General features: G+C 31.6%; 1 protein-coding gene and 1 pseudogene across 3 annotated transcripts; both read left to right on the forward strand.

Annotated features, from left to right (window-relative positions):
- The first annotated feature begins 1,665 nt into the window (after nt 1-1,665).
- On the forward strand, nt 1,666-21,634 carry LOC120170736 (regulator of G-protein signaling 1-like). Of its 3 annotated transcripts, XM_039178622.1 has the most exons (13): nt 1,666-1,884; nt 2,050-2,170; nt 2,266-2,329; nt 2,409-2,493; nt 2,844-2,917; nt 3,262-3,453; nt 3,545-3,633; nt 3,746-3,984; nt 4,158-4,282; nt 4,424-4,545; nt 4,612-4,834; nt 8,350-8,359; nt 21,613-21,634. In XM_039178622.1, exons 1-11 carry the CDS (start codon nt 1,805-1,807, stop codon nt 4,807-4,809), a joined length of 1,389 nt encoding a protein of 462 aa, XP_039034553.1. In that variant the 5' UTR covers nt 1,666-1,804; the 3' UTR covers nt 4,810-4,834; nt 8,350-8,359; nt 21,613-21,634. The 3 variants fall into 3 exon arrangements, with proteins under 3 accessions (XP_039034553.1, XP_039034556.1, XP_039034560.1); XM_039178625.1 differs by lacking the exons at nt 8,350-8,359; nt 21,613-21,634 and adding an exon at nt 16,812-16,821 and having other exon boundaries at nt 4,612-4,843; XM_039178629.1 differs by lacking the exon at nt 1,666-1,884 and having other exon boundaries at nt 2,070-2,180.
- On the forward strand, nt 6,377-7,100 carry LOC120170759 (annotated as a pseudogene).
- Nucleotides 21,635-22,442: the final 808 nt, after the last annotated feature.

The raw sequence follows: 22,442 nt of genomic DNA on the forward strand, positions 1-22,442 counted from the left end.
GCGATTATAGCTATAATTTTGCACATTATATAATGAAATGGTCTGATTTTTAGGTAAATGAATTTAGAATTACTTTTTTAATAGTTTATTTGGACGATTACAATTTAGTATATATTTATAATATTTCTTAATTATTGATAAGGTACACAAACCATGCAAACGCAGCTAGTTGAACTCGTGATCTCAAGGTAGAACAACACTCCATTTAATCGCAGATACCACTCAATGAATTTAAAATTAAAATTAAATGATTATAATAAATCATACAAAAATGTGCAATAAACTAAGACATGATACGAAAATAATTAAAATTCGAAGAAATGATATATCAATTACATAAATAAAATATAAACATACGAGTTTTCAATAATAATTAATTTATTTAATAAGTTTAAATAATTATGTTATTTGAATGTGAATACGGTTTTTAAAAAACGCGATTAACTAGACGACATTTGATCTACATAACACAATCAATTATTTAATGAGTGCCATTTATATAATTAATATCTTAAGTTTCATTTTATTAAATAATTAAAAAAATATTATTTATGTAAAGATGCCTAATTTTCTTTGCCATAATTTTCCCTTATAAAATATTTGATGTCCTTCCTAACTAATTTGGCATTTCAATGTCTAATTCTTTTATATAGTGTTGTAGGTATTTACATTCAATTATATTTTAAATATAATTATTTAATTAACGGTCAATCACTATCAAATAACAAAATTAAAAGGGAATGAAGAAGCTGAACGATATTCTTAAAATATATTTTAAAAAATTGTTTTTATAAAACAATACAATTGATACTAATTTTTTTGAATAAATTTTGGCAAAAATAAATTTTAAAATCTTACTTGAAAATTATACAATTTGATTAAAAGGGAAGAAGGGAATACTACTGCAGTAAAATTCGAACGGAAAGTGACACACACGTGCCAATGACACATGAGTGAATCCGTGGGCTCTCGTGTTAATCAGTGAATAATACGGACAACGATGACTAAAAAACAAAACAAAACGCAGACCAATGTTGAAGTACAACAAGCCACGTGTATATGTACAGATACCTAAAACATAAAGGGTAAAGTACAAAATGGTCCATTATTATAGAGCACTGCTTTGTTTAGTCTTCTAACTATTAAAGCATACAAAACGGTCGTATACTATTGATATGTTCTAAATTCGTCTATTTTTATTAAAAAAAATGAAGGTCTAAAGACTGGATGTTAACCTGTTGAGTGTAATATAATAAAATCTGATCTTAGAATCATTTGAACTATATTTTATAAATCGAGTCTTCGTTTATATTATGTAATTGAGTCAATACTTGAAATATTTTATTGTCAAGCTAATGCTTAAAAGTAATAAAGCGTTTGTGGACGTCATCAAATATAATTTTATCATATTCCATTTAGTAGGTTAATGTTTAACTCAGACAATCATCAATTTTTTAACGAAAAATAATGAGTTTGAAACATATAAATAGTGAAATGATCATTTTATAATCTTCAATAATGGAGACTCAACAAACATCTTTAAACGGGGATTATTTATGTACTTTGACCAAAAATAAAATCTTGGTTTCGGCAAATATAGCTTTGATTAAATAATTAGTCAAAGAAAGCCTTCATGTGGAAATGGAAACGATGGCGACTCATAGGCACTGGAAATCGAGGACACTTTCCGTGTTTTTCCCAACCAATGACTTATTATTCAATTCTTTTCCTTTTACTTGAAGAATATTCAACGTTCAATTCCTTAATTTGATTTGTTACCAATCATATATGTCACAGGAAAACGATGGCCACCTGCTCCGCCGTTCATGGTGGCTGCCCCTCCGATTATGTTGCTGTTTCCATAGCCATATTCTCCATGATTCTGTACGTCCCTTTACCTTCTTTATTAAAACCCCTTTTCTTAGATCTCATAAAAATTTCATTTTGTTCAAGTTCACCCCTTTTTGGTCTTTAGATGTGCAGTTTTGTTTGGGGATCATCTGTTTGATGTTATGCCTCGATGAAATTAAATTCCTTTTTTTCCCGCAGACTTTTTGTGAGGTCAAGCTTTCCGTTTTTGATACACAATGTTCCGAGTGCAAAAGGCAGTGCCTTTTGGATTCCAGTCATTCAAGTTATTGCCAGCTTCAACTTTCTGATAGGAATTGTGGTAAAACAATATAGGCTTCCATTTCCTTGTCACTTATATACACACACACACAATAAATGACTTCATTATATTGTTAACCATATTCTTTTTTACAGATGGCTGGTAATTTTCTCAAGTACAAAAAGAACCATTGGTGGCTGTCTTGCTATGTTTGGGCAGGTTTATAAATCTCTAAACTACTTTGCAATTTACTTTATAGTTTTTCTATGAAATAATCTGAAGTATGTTTTGATTTCAGTATGGGTTGAAGGTCCACTCGGATTTGGTTTGTTGATTAGCTGCCGCATAGCACAGGCCTTTCACCTATACTATGCTTTTGTTAAGTAAGTGTATATTCCTTCTATTTGCAGATTCTAAGACCAATTGTAAAGATCGAAACTAAACAAATGACGAAATTGAGAATCAACTTACTGTTGTGTCGATTTTATGTGAAACTTTTCAGTCATGGGCACTGCTGTAAGTTTTTAATCAATAAATTTAACTGCATTTTTCTGTGAAAGTTTGCTACAGAGCAAATTTCTACTCAGTCAATATGATAATTTACTTGAGTTTTGCTGCCAAACCACAAGTTTGTATCACATTGGAGGTGTTTAATTGTTGCAGAGATGTTTCTGGTTAAAGATGCCATTTTAGGGAGAAAATTGATTAGTTTATATGTTGTTGATTTTTTCAGGAGGCGTTTACCACCGATTCGATCTCACTTTTTTCTTCCACTAATTGTCTTGCCGTGGATCGCCAGCGCTGCGAGTAAGAATCTTAGAAACCTATCTATTTCATTAGGTTGAACGGACTGCAATGAAGTTTAAGTGCCCTGTTAGCAAAACTTTCTCTAAAAAAGTTGTTTCGATTGTTTGTCTGAACTTATGTTGGCAAGACTGTTGCACTCGAGTCATTCCTGCACCGACTAAATATTTTCTTGTTGACACACTGGAATTTGCGGATCAATCATCAAGGCTCGAGCTTATTTATGATAATTCTTTCGACTCTTTTCTGTTATCAGTCCAATATGATTTTTATGATAATTCTTTTGACTCGTTTTTGCTTTCACTTTTATGTGATTCGCATTTTTAACTGGAGTTACTGTTTTGTAGTTGTTCACATGATGAAGCCTCTCAATTACAGGTGCCACTTGGGAACTTACTGGATAATCGCTGCAATATGTCTCCACACATTGTATATCGCTGTTTTGGTCATTTTCACGGGGGCGATTCGGCACATAGAATTTAGGTTTGATGAGCTCAAAGACCTGTGGCGGGGAATACTTGTTTCGGCCTCACTTATTGGTACATGTTTATCCTTGTTCCTTGGAAGGCATACGTTTCCTTCATTTTTTTCTGCATATGTGTACATGTTTATGCCCTTTGTTCTTCTCAGGACTCTGGATTTCCGCATACATCTTGAATGAAGTTCACGAAGATATCTCATGGCTTCAAGTCACCTCCCGATTTCTCCTTTTGTCTACGGTATGTTTGTTATTGATGCGGTTACTTTGCCTCTTGATTGGCTTGCCTTACAAGTTAATGGAGTCGTGTGTTTTTCTTGTTTTCGTTAACATGGTTCAGCTATGTTTCACAGGCAAGCATTCTCGTACTGGTTTTCTTTTCCATGTCGATCTCTCAGCCTTTGCTCACACAAATCAGCTTCATAAAAAAAGGACCTTTAAAATTCAAAACAATGTGTCAAGCTCTGGGAATACCGGATAGCGGATTGCTATTGCATAGAGAACAAGCTGTTGCCATCGATCCCAACGAACCATTGGATAAGCTTCTTACAGACAAAAAGTTCCGTCAGTCTTTTATGGCATTTGCAGACAGGTACACTTCACATGTTCCCTAAGCTCCACTTGGTTAGATTTTGACAAAAGTTACAACTACCCAAAAGAAAAAGAAAGGGGCAACGGTTTCTGTAGCAACCGAAGAACACATTATTTATGATCTTAAAAGATTAAAAGAAGATTAAAATTGAACAGTTTTTATCTTGATCGTAGTTGTTTGGCCGGGGAAAGCGTACATTTCTTTGAAGAGGTGCATGAACTTGGCAAAATTCCAACAGATGACCCTGTAAGAAGGATTTACATGGCACGACATATCATTAATAAATACATAATTGCAGGTTCGTTACTTCCATGATCGTTTCATTCACCAAGCTCGATTTCGACCTTTATCAGATCCTCTTGTTTCATTCGAGAAACCATGTTTTCTGTAATGATTACCATGATTCTTTTATATAACCTTGGTCAACTTTGTCATACAGGTGCAGTAATGGAAGTTAACATATCTCATAGAAGCCGGCAAGCGATCTTGAACACCACTGACCTAACACATCCCGATCTCTTTACCGATGCACGAAACGAACTAATACAGTTGATGAAAACGGTAGGTTTTGTGTAATCATAAATCATTTTTATTACTTCCATTCATAAACTAAATTTTCTACTACAGAACTTGGCAAAAGATTACTGGTCATCCATGTACTTCATCAAACTCAAGGATGAAACCAGTGTAAGATCCAACGGCCATGAAATGGAACAGATGAGCTTCTCACCCAGGTTGAGTTGTGTTCATGCTATTGATGATCCCTTTCACCATGACCACTTTTCGTGTGGCTCAAGCCAAGATGCACATGATCCATACCCATAATAGATGTAGGATTTGTAAATTATCAATATTTTTTGTAAGTAAAATCATATCACAAACGAGTCTAATATTTCATGCATGTTTTATCCTATTTTAAGGACCGACAAAACCGAATGATACGACGAGTTATCCTACAAATTAAAAATTGCTTCTCAACTAAATTTCATTGATGTATCATTCGTGAGACCGACAAGTGTCACTAAATTGATCCCCAGTAGCTGTACTGGGCACGTGAATCCAACTGTAGTTTAAAGAGTGTGTGAACTTTTATGCTTTTTCAGGAATGATTCGTTTTTATATATTTTTAAATTGGTTTGGAACTTAAAAATTATAAAAAATATTACTTTATTCGTTTAGTGAGACGATTTTCTAACTGAGATATGAAATTTTGATTAAGCAAGTAAAATTCCTAATTTATCGAATGTTTATTTATGGAAATTTTACTAAAAATTGGGAATACCATTAATTTCTGGGGATGAGTTGTCAAGATTGGACCGAATGAACTCCCATTCACTAGGCGACAGGTGTGTTATTTTCAGCTCAAATTATTCATTGACGTGTAATGAATTCTATACCTCAAAATACGTTAACAGAAATAAATTTTAAAATTATATATGTACTTGTTAAATGTAAGTGGCAAAATATATGAATTTTAATTTTATATAATTAAATATACAAAATTTTCATTTATTTTTTAATATAGTATTATTTTACTATTATATATTTTAAACAAATAATTAAAATAAAATATTTTTTTATAAATACATCAAATTTAATTAAAATAATATATATATATAATTAAACAAAAAATTAAAATTTCATGTGCATCATATCAAAGTTTACTTAACATATTATACATTGAATCAAATTATATATATTTGATATTTATATTTGTTAAATATATATTAATAGTGTTAAAATTAAGTATTTTAAAAGTGATTCAAGTATTTTACTATTATTTTATGGTTTTTTTTGAAAAATATATATTATAAATTTTAAATTTAAACTCAAATTAAATTTTAAATTTAAACTCAAATTAAATTATAAATTTAAAGTGAAATATTGAATTAATATGATTTTTAATAGGTATTCAATTTTAATAGAGAAATCTCCACCAATTCGTTTTTATTTTTATATTAGATTAGAGTTGTTAAAGTGGAATTTAATCATGATCAAACCAAATTTTAATAAATGAATCTAATTTAATATTATAAAATAAAATAATTTTTTTATATAATTCATATATTAAAGCACAACGACTCCTAGATGTCCATAATCACATCAATTTTGTTTATGTTTATTGTTTTTCATTATATTTTGATTATAATTATTCAGAGTGTATTTCTTCTGTTGTATATTTGACTTAATATATTATATGTCTATTTTTTAAAAAATAAAAAATATAATTTTTAAAAATTTAAATATCAAAATATAATAATATTTAATTTATATTTATATTTAAATAATAATACTCAATAACATATAATTTTTTTAATGAAACGTTACTGTTTCATTTCAGTTAATCAACGACCTAAAGTTAAACGACTCATCTTCAGCCAATATTAATAAACCCGAAACCTCGATATTGCAACCAACAAAGGCTCTCTGCACCATCAACCACCGCGAACAATGCAACCTTTATGGCTGTTTGGCGTCTCATTTATCGGTTTCATCTCCTTCCTCAACCGCTCCATTTCCCTTCTCAAACTTTTCACCACCTTTTTCGGTCCCCTAAGGACCTCTCTAAGTACGGTTCATGGGCTCTTATCACCGGAGCCACCGACGGCATAGGCAAATCCTTTGCCAATCAACTTGCTCGCCGAGACCTCAACCTAATATTCGTCAGTAGGAACCCAGATAAGCTCAAAACAGTTTCCACCGAAATCCAAGCGGAATTCCCGCTTGTCAAGATCAAGGTTGTGGCCCATGATTTCTACGGCGACGTATCCGCCGGCGTCTAGTTGATAGAAGAGGCGATGAAAGGGGTGGAAGTCGGTTTGTTGTTTAACAATGTGGGGATAACGTACCCTAAAGCCATGTATTTACATGAGGTGGATGAGGAAGTGGTGAAGGGGATTGTTAAGGTTAATTTGGAAGCGACGACTTGGGTTAGCCGAGCGGTGCTGCCGGCGATGGTAAATAGAAAGCGCGGTGCGGTTGTCAACGTCGGCTCCGGTGCTTCCGTCATTGTGCCTTCGCATCCTCTTTTCACTGTCTATGCTGCAACAAAAGCGTAAGCGGCCTATCCGTTTTTCACATCTCTTTCCTTTGTTTATTCCCAACTAAAGTTTTATTTCCCTCCGATCTTTTATTTAAATTTAGGATTTATATTATTTAAAATAATAAACAAGTTTTTTTCTTATTATTTTTAAGAGCTAATTTTACAAGAGGTCTCTAAATTAGTACCTCTATTTAAGCTATAATGTTAAAAAATATTTTTAATATTTGACTAAATAATTATTTTAATCTTTATTTTTTAAGCATTTTGTCCTCCAATGTTTTATTTCAAAAAAAAGAAAAGATAAAAATCTCCTATTTTAGAACGTTAATCGTTTGTTTACTAATCGTTTCTATCCATGGAGGGACCTTTTTGCCCTAAAATGAAATGTTGATGCCAATATACTCTAACAAAATATGAACCAAAGTGACTATTTAATCAAACGTTTGAAGTATTTGTTTTTGTTATTATGCCTATTTTAAATTAATCTATAAATTTTAAAATATTTAAAATCAATTCCCAAACTATGACCCCATTGTAGTTAGTCCCTAAATATTAACATATTTTATATCAGTCCTCAAACTATCAATATCATTCTATTTTCATCATTTGTATCTTTAACTCTATTAATTTTTTAAAATCTTGAGAATCGAATCTATGACATCCTAATTTTTTTGATGGCCTTGAGAAGTTTTTAATCACATGTTCAATTCCAAAACCTTTAAAAATATATTAATTTTTTTAATCAGTATAGTTTAACATGTTAATGAATGATTAAAGTAAAATTATATTAATAGCTTCAGAATTAATATAAAATATTTTAAAGTATAGAGATTAATTTAGAATCATAGTTATAGTTTAGATGTTGATATAAAATATTTTAAAATTTGAGAATTAATTTAAAATGAAAGTAATAATTTAAGGACAATCTATAAAACTATCTTTATTTTTAATAATTCAAAAGTTTATTTTACATTTAAAAATTTTAAATATTATATTAGTATTTTAAATACAAATATAATATAAAAATTAAGCATATACCGTTACCATATTATATTCGGATACAAGATCATTGTTATACATGAAATGCAGGTACGTTGATCAATTATCGAGATCTCTTTTTGTGCAATATAAACTAAGAGAATGGACCAATACTTGACTTTAAGAAAAAAGAAAAATGAGTAAATTTAGTCATTTAACTATATTTTATATATCAAAATTATACATAATATTACATTTTGGTCACCACTGTTAAAAAATTAACGATGATGTTTACATGTTATCATAAGATAATACCACATCATTATTGAAAAAATCAAAGAAATATCACTTTAATAATTTTATTAAATTTTTAATAATGGGTGACCAAAACGTAACATTAAACACGATTTTATAAAAAAATTTAATTAATTAGATAATCAAAACGAAATAATAGATTATTAGAGATTATGCCAAAGCCGGCATCCGTCAAATAGGTTACGAAGCACGGTGCACCCCCTATTGGTCTCACGCCCTTCAATGGTGTTTTGCACGATTCCTACCGGATCACCTTCTTGATGCTTGGCGTCTCTCTATTGGCCTCCGAAGGAGAGCCAAGCTTGTTACATGATATTATTCTTAACATTTAATGCTTTAATAATTTAGGATAAATTATATTATTAGATATTAAACTTTAGTTTTTTATATTAAACCTATCCTCGAATTTTAAATTAAATATGGTATTGTTTCATTGGTGGTTGATGATTTATTTATTTTGAATTGGACGAAAAGTCATGGTTACTGAAATACTAGTAGTGATGGTCTTTTAATCGAAGAAAGATTATATTAAATCATTAAACTATTACTAGAAGTGATGGTTAACTAGTAGTATAATATAAATGAGAAAAAACCATTTTACTTTTTTATCTGTGCTACAAATAAATAATAATAAATAAATAAATAAATTATTCATTTACTCATACTCAATTATCGGTTAAAAAGGGTCAAAGGTCGGTTTGGACCAGATATGTGTAAATTATATTAGGGTTGCTTTCGGTTCGGATTACTTTCGGTCCAACTAAAATTTGGATTGATTTCGATTTGATTCAGGTTATTTTGGGTTCGGATGAATTTTGGATCTTCTTGTTCGAATCTATATCGGTTCCCAGATCGAGTAAATCAATTTGAGTAATCATATACATATCAAATTTACTAGATATATTTTTTGAAGATGATTTCCGAAAATATAATAGGTATTAAATTTAAATTTTAAATTTAATTATATCATTTGATCATTAATTTATTAATGAGTTAATACATGATGTTTGTTTGCTATGCGAAAGTAATTAGACATGGTAAACTTGACCCGAGCCTGATTATCTGAATTGATTTACTCGATTCAATACCCGATATTATCCTGAACTTGATGATTAAATTTGTTCCGAATTCTGAATCATACCCGATCCAAAATTTAGTTGAACCAATATGGACTCATATCCAATTTGACCCGAACCGAAAATAACCAGAACAAAAAATAACCCGAATTGAAGCAACCGGAACCAAAAGCAACCCGAATCAAAATCAACACGAACCGAATTTAACCTAATCCAAAAGTAACTGTTGAAACATTTTAATATTTCGATATAACAAATTAAGTTAAATTGATTTTAAGATTTTCCAAATGATTTTCTAAGTATATTCGATATAACTATTCGAATATCAAAACATTACTCCAAATATTTCAAAAATCATTTTTAATCCTTACTTAAGTGTAAAATTAAGTTTTAATCATAAAACAATTTTAAAATAATTTTACAAAGTATTTCGAACCAATTCAAAGCCAAAAATTACAGATTGCTCAGAGGGAACCGATTCCCCCCCATAGGAGGAACCGATTCCCCCCTGAATGGTTTGGCTCCGAGATTTCCAGAATGCTCGGAGGGAACCGATTCCCCCATAGGAGGAACCGATTCCCCCCTAAACATTTTTGTTCCGATAATTCCAGTATGCTCGGAGGGAACCGATCCCCCCCAAGGGGGTACCGATTCCCCCCTATTCAACGGTCGAAATATTTGAATTTTACACTTAGGGAACCGATTCCCTATGATGGGGAACCGATTCCCCCCACGCTCCAAGCTGTTTTATTAAATGTTTTCACACTAAAACGGCTATAATATCTTCTCTAATCATCCCCAACGTTCAGAAGTGATCCAAGGTGTATTTAAGCAAGCTTAGAAGCCATTGATCAGGAACAAGAAACATCAAGCAACTAGAATCAAGAGAGAATCAAAGAGAAAGCATCAAACCTCAAGTTTGAGCATTTCAAGCCTATTTTCATTCAATATTCATTTTGCTTTCAAGAACACTTTTTGTGCTCAATTGTATTCATCTTTGAGTGTTCTTTTCTTTGTTCTATAATTGTGCAAACATCTTACCTTGTGAGGTTTTCTTGTAAGTTTGCAAATTTGTAATCTTCTCTTTGAGAAAAGAGTGTTCTCAAGAGTTGGGGTATACTCTTGAGGGAATTGTAAGGTTATCTCTTTGGCCTCAAAAGAAAGAACAAATTAGTGAATTTGTTGGAAAATCCTTAGTGTGGATAGCTAAGGTAGTGGACGTAGACTTTGTTTGAGAAAGTCGAACCACTGTAAATCGCTGTGCAATTACTTTCAATTTTCTGCAAAAGCTTCCACAAATTTTTTATTGCCAATTCACCCCCCTCTTGGCCAATTTCGTCATTCGATTAACTCAACAATTGGCATCAGAGCCTAACTCATTTGAAGGTTTTATCGCCTCTTGAGTCGATTCGGGAAGAGTTATATCGATTATTAAAGTCATCAATGGCCTCCGCTTCAAACTTCGACTCCGGTCTCGATTCGATGCCCGTCAACAAGCCTCTTTTTTTCAATGGAGCTAACTACGCCTATTGGAAGAATAGAATGATGTACTTCATTCAAGCAAGTGACATGGGAGCATGGAATGCCGTAGAAGAAGGATACATTAAGCCTATCACTCATCCAAGGTTGTGGAGTGAAGGAGATACAAAAATGTTCCAGCTCAACTCCAAAGACATCCATATTATCTTTTGTGCTCTTGGACCAGATGAATACGGAAGAGTTTCATCGTGTACAACCGCCAAAGAAATATGGGACAAGCTTCAAGTCACACATGAAGGTACCGATGAGGTAAAGAAATCAAAAATTAGTATTCTAACGCATAGCTATGAAAATTTCAGGATGAAACCAAATGAAGACATCAAAGCTATGATGGATAGATTTTCAACGATTGTCAATGGTCTCAAATCATATGGAGAGATCATCTCAAATGAAAAGCTTGTGAGGAAGTTAGTCTACTCCCTCCCAAAATCATGGCAATCAAAGAAGACGACAATCATCGAGTCTAAGAACCTATCGTCCTTAACTCTTGAAGAACTTATCGGTTCACTCCTCACTCATGAGATGATGCTTGAAGATGAGGTGGACCTTGATAAAGTTGAAGAGACACCAAAGGAGAAGGAGAAGAAGAAAAACATTGGAGTTGCTCTCAAATCCACAAAAGATGAGAGTGATTCTAATGATGATGATGATGACGAGGAAATGGCATTATTTGCCAAACGGTTCAGAAAAATGATGAGACCTTACCGAGGAAGAAAATTCAAACGAAATGAAGGCCTCAAAGATGAACCAAAAGAGAAGGACCCGATCATTTGCTATGAATGCAAAAAGCCAGGGCATGTCAAATATGATTGCCCACAATTGAAGAAGAAGGGTCAATCAAAGAATAAGCACAAGGCTCATGTGGCTACATGGAGCGATGAAGAAGGTTCCGATGAAGAAGAAAAAGAAGTAGCAAACTTGTGCTTAATGGCATTTGGGGAAGATTCTAAGGTAACCTCTAACTCATCTGATTTTGATGATTTATCTTATGATGAGCTATTAGAGGAATATAATGGGTTGGCTTCGGATTATGAGAAATTATTTTTAAAATATAAAAATGATGTTTCAAAGTTGAAAAATGAAAATAAACTCATATCCAAAACCAACAATGATCTTGAAAGTAAAATCAAAGATTTGCAAATCAAACTAGAAGAGTTTGAAAAGAAAAATTTAGATTTGCAAAATTTACTTTCAAAGGTCAATGATGATCATCAAAAGAAAATTGATGATCTTAAAACTTCTTTTGATAAAGTTGGAACTAAACGTTTTGAAAAAGGAGAAAATTCAAAATCCAACTTTGTTAGAAAAGATTTTAGAAACTACAATCATAGATATCCTCAACGAACCTTAAATGGTAAAATCTTTAGAAGTATATGGGTTCCTAAAGGACTCATTACTACTAAAGATAAAGATATCCTACACAAATGGATACCTAAGGGAACTAGGATTTTGGAAACTAATGAATATGGACCCAAAAGAATTTGGGTACCAAAAATCAAAAATTAATCTATGTTTGTAGGGAAAGGAGCATTGCTACAAGGCACGGGAAACAAATTCAAATTCATGGTACCTTGATAGTGGATGCTCAAGACACATGACCGGAGACAAAAGCCGGTTCATAGAGCTTAACGTCAAAAATGGAGGAGAAGTGACTTTTGGTGATAATTCAAAAGGTCACATTGAAGGTATTGGTACAATAGGTAATACCTCTTCCATACAAATTAAAAATGTTTTATATGTGAATGGATTAAAGCATAATCTATTGAGTATTAGTCAATTATGCGATAAAGGATTCAATGTCTTATTTGAAATTAATGGTTGTAAAGTTATTGACATTGCATCTAATCGGATTATGCTTATTGGTCATAGAATAGGAAACATTTACATGGTGCATTTAGATTCTATTGATATGACTAATTTATGCCTAGTTGCTAAGGATGAGCATGATAGTTGGTTATGGCATAGGAGACTAGGTCATGCTAGTATGAGTGTTTTGCAACGGCTAATTCAAGGAGACTTAGTAAGAGGGTTGCCTAAGCTTAAATTTGATAATGATAAAATCTGTGATGCTTGTGCTAAAGGAAAACAAAAACGAGTTTCTTTTAAATCTATTAATGATGTATCAACTAGTAGAGTATTACAATTGATCCATTTAGATCTTTTTGGGCCAACTAGAACTACTAGCTTGGGAGGAAAACAATATGCATTTGTCTTGGTAGATGACTATTCTAGATACACTTGGGTTCTATTCTTAAGTACTAAAGATGAAGCATTAGAAAATTTCATCACATTTTCAAAAATAATCCAAAATGAAAAAGGTTACTCTATCACTAGTGTTAGAAGTAATCATGGAACTGAATTTGAAAATCTTGGATTTATTGAGTTTTGTAATTCTAATGGTATTAGCCACAATTTTTCAGCACCTAGAACCCCTCAACAAAATGGAGTTGTTGAGAGGAAAAAATGAACTTTAGAAGAAATGGCTAGAACCATGCTTTGTGAAAATAATTTGCCAAAATATTTTTGGGCGGAAGCCACAAATACCGCTTGTTATGTTGTGAATAGAGTAATGATTAGGCCAATTTTAAAGAAAACTCCATATGAAATTCTCAAAAATAAAAAGCCTAACATTAGCTATTTTCATCCTTTTGGATGTAAATGTTTTGTTTTAAACAACGGTAAAGAAAATCTTGGTAAATTTGATGCTAAAAGTGATGAAGGAATTTTTCTGGGTTATTCCTTAAATTCTAAAGCTTATCGTGTATTTAATAAAAGAACTTTAGTTGTAGAAGAGTCTATACATGTTGTTTTCGATGATAATCCCCTTCCGAGGAAGGATTCTTCTGTTAATGATGATGTAGGTATTGTACAAGCAAATGACGTTAGAAATGACGTTGGAGAATCATCATCAAAGGAAGAAACAAAAGATGAGGAAACTCATGATCCCCTCGAGAATCCAACCATTGAAGAAAGGGAAGTATCTTTTCCAAGAGAGTACAACTATGTCAAGGATGGTGAAATTATAGGTGATCCATCAAAAGGGGTAACTACTCGATCTTCTCTTAGAAATATCTGTAATTATGTTGCATTTATTTCATGCATAGAGCCTAAGAACATCAAAGAAGCATTAAAAGATGAACATTGGATTATGGCTATGCAAGAAGAATTAAATCAATTTGAGAGAAGTAAAGTATGGACATTAGTTGAAAGGCCTAGTAATAAATCTACTGTAGGTACTAGATGGGTTTTTAGAAATAAACTTGATGAAAGTGGTAATATAGTGAGAAACAAGGCTAGACTTGTTGCTCAAGGGTATACTCAAGAAGAGGGCATAGACTACGATGAAACATACGCTCCCGTAGCTAGGATGGAAGCAATTAGAATGTTATTGGCATTTGCATGTTTCAATGAATTTAAATTATATCAAATGGATGTTAAAAGTGCATTTTTAAATGGTTTTATAAAAGAAGAAGTGTACGTGGAACAACCTCCAGGTTTTGAAGATTCAAATTTTCTGGATCATGTTTTAAAATTGACAAAAGCTCTTTATGGTTTAAAACAAGCTCCTAGAGCTTGGTATGAAAGATTGTCAAATTTTTTAATTGAAAAAGGTTTTTTAAAAGGAAAGGTTGACACTACATTGTTTTTAAAGAGAAAAGGTAAAGATTTATTAGTAGTTCAAATTTATGTTGATGATATAATATTTGGTTCTACTAATGATGTTCTTTGTCAAGAATTTTCTAAGCTAATGCAAAGTGAGTTTGAGATGAGCATGATGGGGGAGCTCTCATATTTCTTGGGGCTCCAAATCAAGCAAAGAAAAGATGGTATCTTCATCAATCAAGCTAAGTACGTCAAAGATATGCTCAAGAAGTTTGGACTGGAAAATGGGAAACCTCATAACACTCCAATGAGCTCTTCAACAAAGCTTGACTTAGATGAAGGAGGTAAATGTGTAGATGTTAAATTATATAGGTCAATGATTGGCTCTTTGCTTTATCTAACTGCAAGTAGACCGGACATTATTTTTAGTGTTTGCTTATGTGCTAGATTTCAATCATGTCCTAAGGAATCACATTTACTAGCTGTTAAGAGAATCTTTAGATACCTTAAGGACACTCCTAGTTTAGGACTTTGGTATCCTAGAGACTCTAGCTTTAGCTTGCATGCTTTTTCTGATGCGGATTATGGAGGATGCAAATTAGATAGGAAAAGCACCTCCGGTACTTGCCAATTCCTTGGAAATATGCTGATTTCTTGGTTTTCAAAGAAACAAAATTGTGTTGCATTATCTACCACTGAAGCCGAATACATTTCAGCTGGTAGTTGTTGTGCACAAGTTTTATGGATGAAACAACAACTTTTTGATTATGGAATTGAAGTAGGTACCATTCCTATCAAGTGTGACAATACTAGTGCTATTTGTCTCACTAAAAATCCCATCCAACACTCTAGAACTAAACACATTGAAATAAGACATCACTTCATTAGAGACCATGTCACTAAGGAAGATGTAGTTCTAGAATTTGTTGATACTTTGCACCAATTAGCGGATATCTTTACAAAACCCTTAGACAAGGAAAGATTTTGGACACTTAGGAGAGAATTAGGTTTGACCAACCTATCTTCACTTAGTGTTTAAAATAATTTTAGCACTTTTAATAAATCTTGAAAAATGCTTATAATAATAATTTTTGATTGCATTCTTGCTATTAGTTAGGGGGAGTTTGTGATTCTTAGTGAAAATTAATTTTATGTTCAAAAATCAATTAAAGATTAATTTAATTGTTTGAACATAATTAATGTTTGATATATGAGTTGCCAATACCACTAGAAAAGATTAATTTAGCATTTTGTGCTTAAAAAATCGGATTTTAGCATTTTGGTGCAGAGAGAATCGATCCCCCCCTGAGGGAACCGATTCCCCCTTTGAAGGGGAACCGATTCCCCCCACAGGGGAATCGATACCCCCCTGGGGTTCTGTTAAAATCGGGCAGAACACCCCCAAAATCCCAAAACCCTCTTCTCTCCCTCTCTTCCACCGTTTTTCACCTCCTACACTCTCAAATCTCCATTTTTGTCTCAAATCGACGATATTAATCGGAATTTACTTCAAATATCATCTTCTAAACCTGTTGAAATCATTAAAGTCATGCAAACAACATCTAAATCCCCTCAATCTTCATCTTTCAAGGTAATTTTTCTAAACTCTCTATTTCATTATTTTTGAACATAGGATTAGTTGTAATTAGTTCTAGGTTGAAATAGTGATCGGGCATTGCTTATTTAGGGATTAGAAACTAGATGTTACAACTAATTTCATCAAAAACACAAGAATTTTTCAAAAAATTTTAAAATTTCGAAATAAAAAAAATGTTATTTTTCAAATTATTGTGTTTTGATTAAATTATGTTGTTGTTATGAAAAACTATACATATATTGTTTCTCAAAACCATATTTTTCAAAAGTTTTTCAAAAACTTTGCCCATTAGGATTGATTTAGAGAATCTTGAAATATTGAGGACTCATTTGAGTTTTGGGATTAATTGAATTGCATACATCTGTTTTAAAATTGCAGGTTATTCTATCTATTCCGATTTCCTTCACCATGTCAAATCCTAAACGTCCTCGGTCTTCATCTAGTCGTTCTAGTCGTCAACCAAATCCTCCTCCTATTCCTCAAAATCCTATTCCTAATCCCAATCCCACTGATCCTAACTTGACTATTCAAAATTCGTGTTTTAATCATCCTGGGTCTAGAAATCACCGATATTGGTATTATCAATATTTCGATTCTTACAAAATCCGGGAAGAACGTATTCCTTCTCGTCAAGCTATGATAGCTATCGATTTTAAATATCTTCCCATTTTACAAGAATGGAAATTTGATAAACTATTTGATCTTGAACCCATCGTTTACCATCAACTTGTTCGTATATTCTACTCTAATGCTGTTTGTATTAAAAATCAAGATGAAACCGAAACCATAGGAATTCGTTCCTACCTCCTAGGACAATTCTTATATATTGACCCGGCATATATAGCCAATACATTTGGATTAGATAATGATGGTATTTCGAATGAAAAACAAATTTTAGGTTCTCGTTATAAAAGAAGAGATAGTGCGAGTATCTTAGACCTACATGAGCGTTTTCTTCATCTAATGATTTCTTGGTGGTTTTGACCATCCGGAGGTCGTTATTCTACTCTTAGAGCTTTGGATCTTTGGTGGTTACATTGTTTCGAAAACCGTATTAAAATTAACCTACCTCAGATTATTTTTGCTGAAATTGTTGAAACCGTAAATCTTGTTCCTAACAAGAAACTTTGTTCATCTCTAGTTTACGGTTGCTTTTTGAGTAATATGTTTTCCAAAGCTGGGCTTAGAGTCGGTCTAGATGCCGTTTTTCCTCTTAAGAAACAAATAAATCTTCTTTCCTTAACGAGAGCGGGATGGGTAAAGAACAAAGAAACCGGTGAATGGGTTCGATCTTCTACTCCGGGAGCTAGTTCTTCACAAGCTCCACCTGAAGCTGACGAAGATCCCGAGCTTGAGCAATTAATGCAAGATATCGATGAAGCCGAAGATGAGCCTGATCAGCCCGAAGAGCAGCCCGAGGAGCAAGCACAACAAACGCATCAAATGCCTCCATATTTGCAATCTTTTATGGAGACATTCGATTTCCGATACGCTACCATGGACTCGCGCTTTTCCTCTATAGAGTCTCATTTATCCACAATGGGAGCTCAACAATTAGAGATTCTTCGGGAGATGCGTGCAAACAATGAATCAACCAACGCTCGTATCAATGAACTAACTCATGAAATGGCTGCTATGCGAGCCCGTTTTCCTCCTACCGATCCGGATGCTTGATTTTATGTTTAGCTTTAAAACTTTGAACAAAATGAATATTGTTTCAACATTTTGAATTGTTTGATTTTGTGGATTGTTGGATTTTGGATTTATGAATGGTGTGAACTTATATGTTTGGTGTTTTATTCATTTTTGCATCATTTACATCATCATTAGCAACATGACCAATTTTGCCATATCACATTATTTATGAATATTGATTTATTAAACTAATGGCTAACCTCTCTTTTGATTGTGATCTTAGCAGCTTAAGCTTATAATTAATAAATCAATTGGCTAAATGATTTCAAAACCTTGTTTTACAATGTCTTTTTGATTTAACAAAAAGGGGGAGAAGAATAAGTTAAGTGTTAAATGTTTTACATGATAAATTGAAGAAGTGTTAAAGTAAGGGGGAGTAATTTCAAAACTCGATTTCAAAAATCTTAAAATTACTAAAATGTTTTGTTATATCAAAAAGGGGGAGATTGTTGAAACATTTTAATATTTCGATATAACAAATTAAGTTAAATTGATTTTAAGATTTTCCAAATGATTTTCTAAGTATATTCGATATAACTATTCGAATATCAAAACATTACTCCAAATATTTCAAAAATCATTTTTAATCCTTACTTAAGTGTAAAATTAAGTTTTAATCATAAAACAATTTTAAAATAATTTTACAAAGTATTTCGAACCAATTCAAAGCCAAAAATTACAGATTGCTCAGAGGGAACCGATTCCCCCCTGAATGGTTTGGCTCCGAGATTTCCAGAATGCTCGGAGGGAACCGATTCCCCCATAGGAGGAACCGATTCCCCCCTAAACATTTTTGTTCCGAGAATTCCAGTATGCTCGGAGGGAACTGATCCCCCCCCAGGGGGTACCGATTCCCCCCTATTCAACGGTCGAAATATTTGAATTTTACACTTAGGGAACCGATTCCCTATGATGGGGAACCGATTCCCCCCACGCTCCAAGCTGTTTTATTAAATGTTTTCACACTAAAACGGCTATAATATCTTCTCTAATCATCCCCAACGTTCAAAAGTGATCCAAGGTGTATTTAAGCAAGCTTAGAAGCCATTGATCAGGAACAAGAAACATCAAGCAACTAGAATCAAGAGAGAATCAAAGAGAAAGCATCAAACCTCAAGTTTGAGCATTTCAAGCCTATTTTCATTCAATATTCATTTTGCTTTCAAGAACACTTTTTGTGCTCAATTGTATTCATCTTTGAGTGTTCTTTTCTTTGTTCTAGAATTGTGCAAACATCTTACCTTGTGAGGTTTTCTTGTAAGTTTGCAAATTTGTAATCTTCTCTTTGAGAAAAGAGTGTTCTCAAGAGTTGGGGTATACTCTTGAGGGAATTGTAAGGTTATCTCTTTGGCCTCAAAAGAAAGAACAAATTAGTGAATTTGTTGGAAAATCCTTAGTGTGGATAGCTAAGGTAGTGGACGTAGACTTTGTTTGAGAAAGTCGAACCACTGTAAATCGCTGTGCAATTACTTTCAATTTTCTGCAAAAGCTTCCACAAATTTTTTATTGCCAATTCACCCCCCTCTTGGCCAATTTCGTCATTCGATTAACTCAACAGTAACCCGAACTAAAATTAAGCAGAATCGAAAGCAGTCTAAACAACTAAGGTTTACTTATGTTACATAATAAGAGGAATAAAAGTAAGATTTAAAACAATAACAAATAAAATTTACTTATGTTACTTATAATAAAAATATTAAATTTATAATAAAAATAATATAAAACAACTAAAACAAAGTAAATAATATTAGATTTATAATAAAAATAATAGAAAGTTTAGTTATGTTACAATTATTTTTTGATTAAGCTAAAGGTGATTACAAAGTAGTATATATTCTAAATACTCTTAACTATTTAACAATAAATGTTCAACCACCCTTACAGTCACTGGTACTTGAACTCATGACCCTTAAGAAAAACAATAGTTCCTTTAACCAGTGAAATAAGTTAGTTCGTGTGTTATGTTACAATTAAAACGTAACAAATAAAGACATAAAGTTATCTATTATTTTTTAAAATTTAATAAAAATATTAAATCTATAATTGAAAATAAAATTTTATTTCTTTATCTAATTGTTGTTATTATAAACTTTTCGTACAAGATCAATATAAAATTTTGGTAACATGCTCTAAAGCACATTATATGATTGTATTTATGTCACAATTTATCATCTCTAAATGATGGTTTTATTCAAAATATTGAACAATTAAGAATTAAAATTAAGTCTAATTGTCTAAATGATAAGATTAACGAACAAAAAGACATTTTTTTATAAGAAAATATTAGTAATTCTATATATACTCGATTAGACTCATTATCAATTCAACCTAAATTGACTTAATCCAAGTTTGACCCAACCCAAAAATCAATTGACCTGACATTGATCCGAACAAAAAAAAAACAACCGATCTGATAATCACTCGACCTGAAAATTGACCCGACCCGATTTACCATACACCCGAATTAAATCCGAACCAGATTCAAATCGACCCGAATAAAATTAAATCGAATATAATCTAAACCTAAAATAATCCGATCCAAAATGATCCGACCCAAACCCAATCCAAATGTTAGAAGTAATTTAATAAAATTTCTCACCTAATTTGATAGAATTTAATATATCATTAATAATCCTCCCTTCCTGACTTTGATGGATAAACCAACTAATGGGCTTATCAAATTTACAAGAAAATATTTTAAATTCGTTTTCAGTTGATTACTTGGTTTAGAAATTCCACTTGCTCCTTCTTTCCTCACTCGTTCAAAGATGGAAGATGAAAATTCAATATAATAAAAATGCTTTTTAATATTATTATAACCATCCAAGATTACCAAATGTTAGAAGTCATAGTTATCGCAAATTTTAGAACATAATTTGTTGATATAAGGTTAGAAAATGATTTATTTTTTATTGAATGTAATTTATTAGGTTGGATAAAATAATTTATATTAAAAATCGTCTTAAATCAACTTTAAATTAAACTGTCGCACAGCATATCTATTACTTAATATATGCTCAAAGATAATTTTTAATTATTTGACATTAAACGCTAATACCCTATGCATTCATGGTGTTTATTTGAATTCTCAAACATATCCTTTTTTACTGATAATTATATTTAATAATTTGATAATTGCTTTTATAAGATGATTCAACAATCTCAAAAAATGATTATTTTTAATAATTATAAGATGATTTAAAAAATTATTATGGGAAATTTTGATAATTGTTTAAGAATGCATTTCTTTTTACAGTTTAATCTTTTAATAATTTGTATTATTTCAAAATTTAAATAATGATTCAACAATCTCTTTATCGATGAAATCGTAAAAAACAACCATCGATCGTCGAAAACTATCATAATAATAAAAACGAGTCATTTTTGTTTTACTCTTTTTTCCTTTATTTTCTTAAGAATATATATATATATTTTTAGTTTTTATGAAATTGTACTTTTGGTCGAATGAAATTAGAGTTTTGAAAGTTGATGTTCGATCGGATAAAGTCAGGATAGATTTTTACCTCTAGTGTTCGAGGCGAGTTAAACTCCCTATAAACCGAGACGGGTCGGATGTTGGGTGAAAATTTGAAATTATCATATCGAGATCCGGAGAACAAAATTTCAAACCATGACCATCCTTATATCCAAAATAATGACGACGATTCCATTTTTCAAAACGTATAAATATTTCAAAATATTGTCAAACTAAAAATAATTTCGACAAACACGATTTAAATATATAAACGTGTCAAAATTTACTTAAAATGTGTTATCAAAATATGTAAATTTATAATATTTTGCATATGAAAAGTAATGCGTGTATATGTTTCTAAATATTATTTTATTGTTTCTTTAGTTCAGTGAAGTTGTAATTAAATAGCTTGCTTGTATTTGATTTTAAAGGTAATGGAATGGGCTCCGATTAAGTTATTCGTCACAATCTCATTAGTTTCTAACTGTTGGACAATAAAGAAATTTTAATATTCCTATGAACCAAGATTTATGTTTAAACATATAGATTTTAGGGTAAATTGTACAAATGGTCCCTCGAGTATAGAATATTACTTTATTGAATATCTCGACTATTAAAAGTTACAAAATGGTCATCCGACTATTCATTATGCTCAAAACTCGTCATTTTATGTTAAAAATTTGACATCAATATGAGTTTGACGTTAACCTACTAACTGAGATACGATAAAGTATGTTCTCATAATCTCAAACGACTATCATATCTCAGTCAACATGCTAACTTCCAGCTCAAATGATCGTTTATTTTTTAACGGAAAAAGACAAGTTTGAAACATAATGAATAGTCGAGTGATCATTTTTGTAATTTTTAATAGTTGGAGGACTCATCAAAATAACTCCTTATAGTTAGTAGACCTTTTTATAACTTTTAGTAATCAATGAACTCAACAAAACAATATCATTTAGTCGAGAGACCATTTGTATATTTTATACTAGATTTTATTATTAGTCTCATATAATTACAATGTAATATTCATTTGAAAGACCCTCAATCAATTGACAACGAATGTCGAAATATTTTTACAAACATTATCTTCGAACCTAAAAGCTTTAAAATTAATAATTAATCTTTTAATAA

The sequence above is a fragment of the Hibiscus syriacus genome, unplaced genomic scaffold (assembly GCF_006381635.1).
Source record: "Hibiscus syriacus cultivar Baekdansim isolate YM2019G1 unplaced genomic scaffold, ASM638163v2 tig00003041_pilon, whole genome shotgun sequence".
Lineage (NCBI taxonomy): Eukaryota > Viridiplantae > Streptophyta > Magnoliopsida > Malvales > Malvaceae > Hibiscus > Hibiscus syriacus.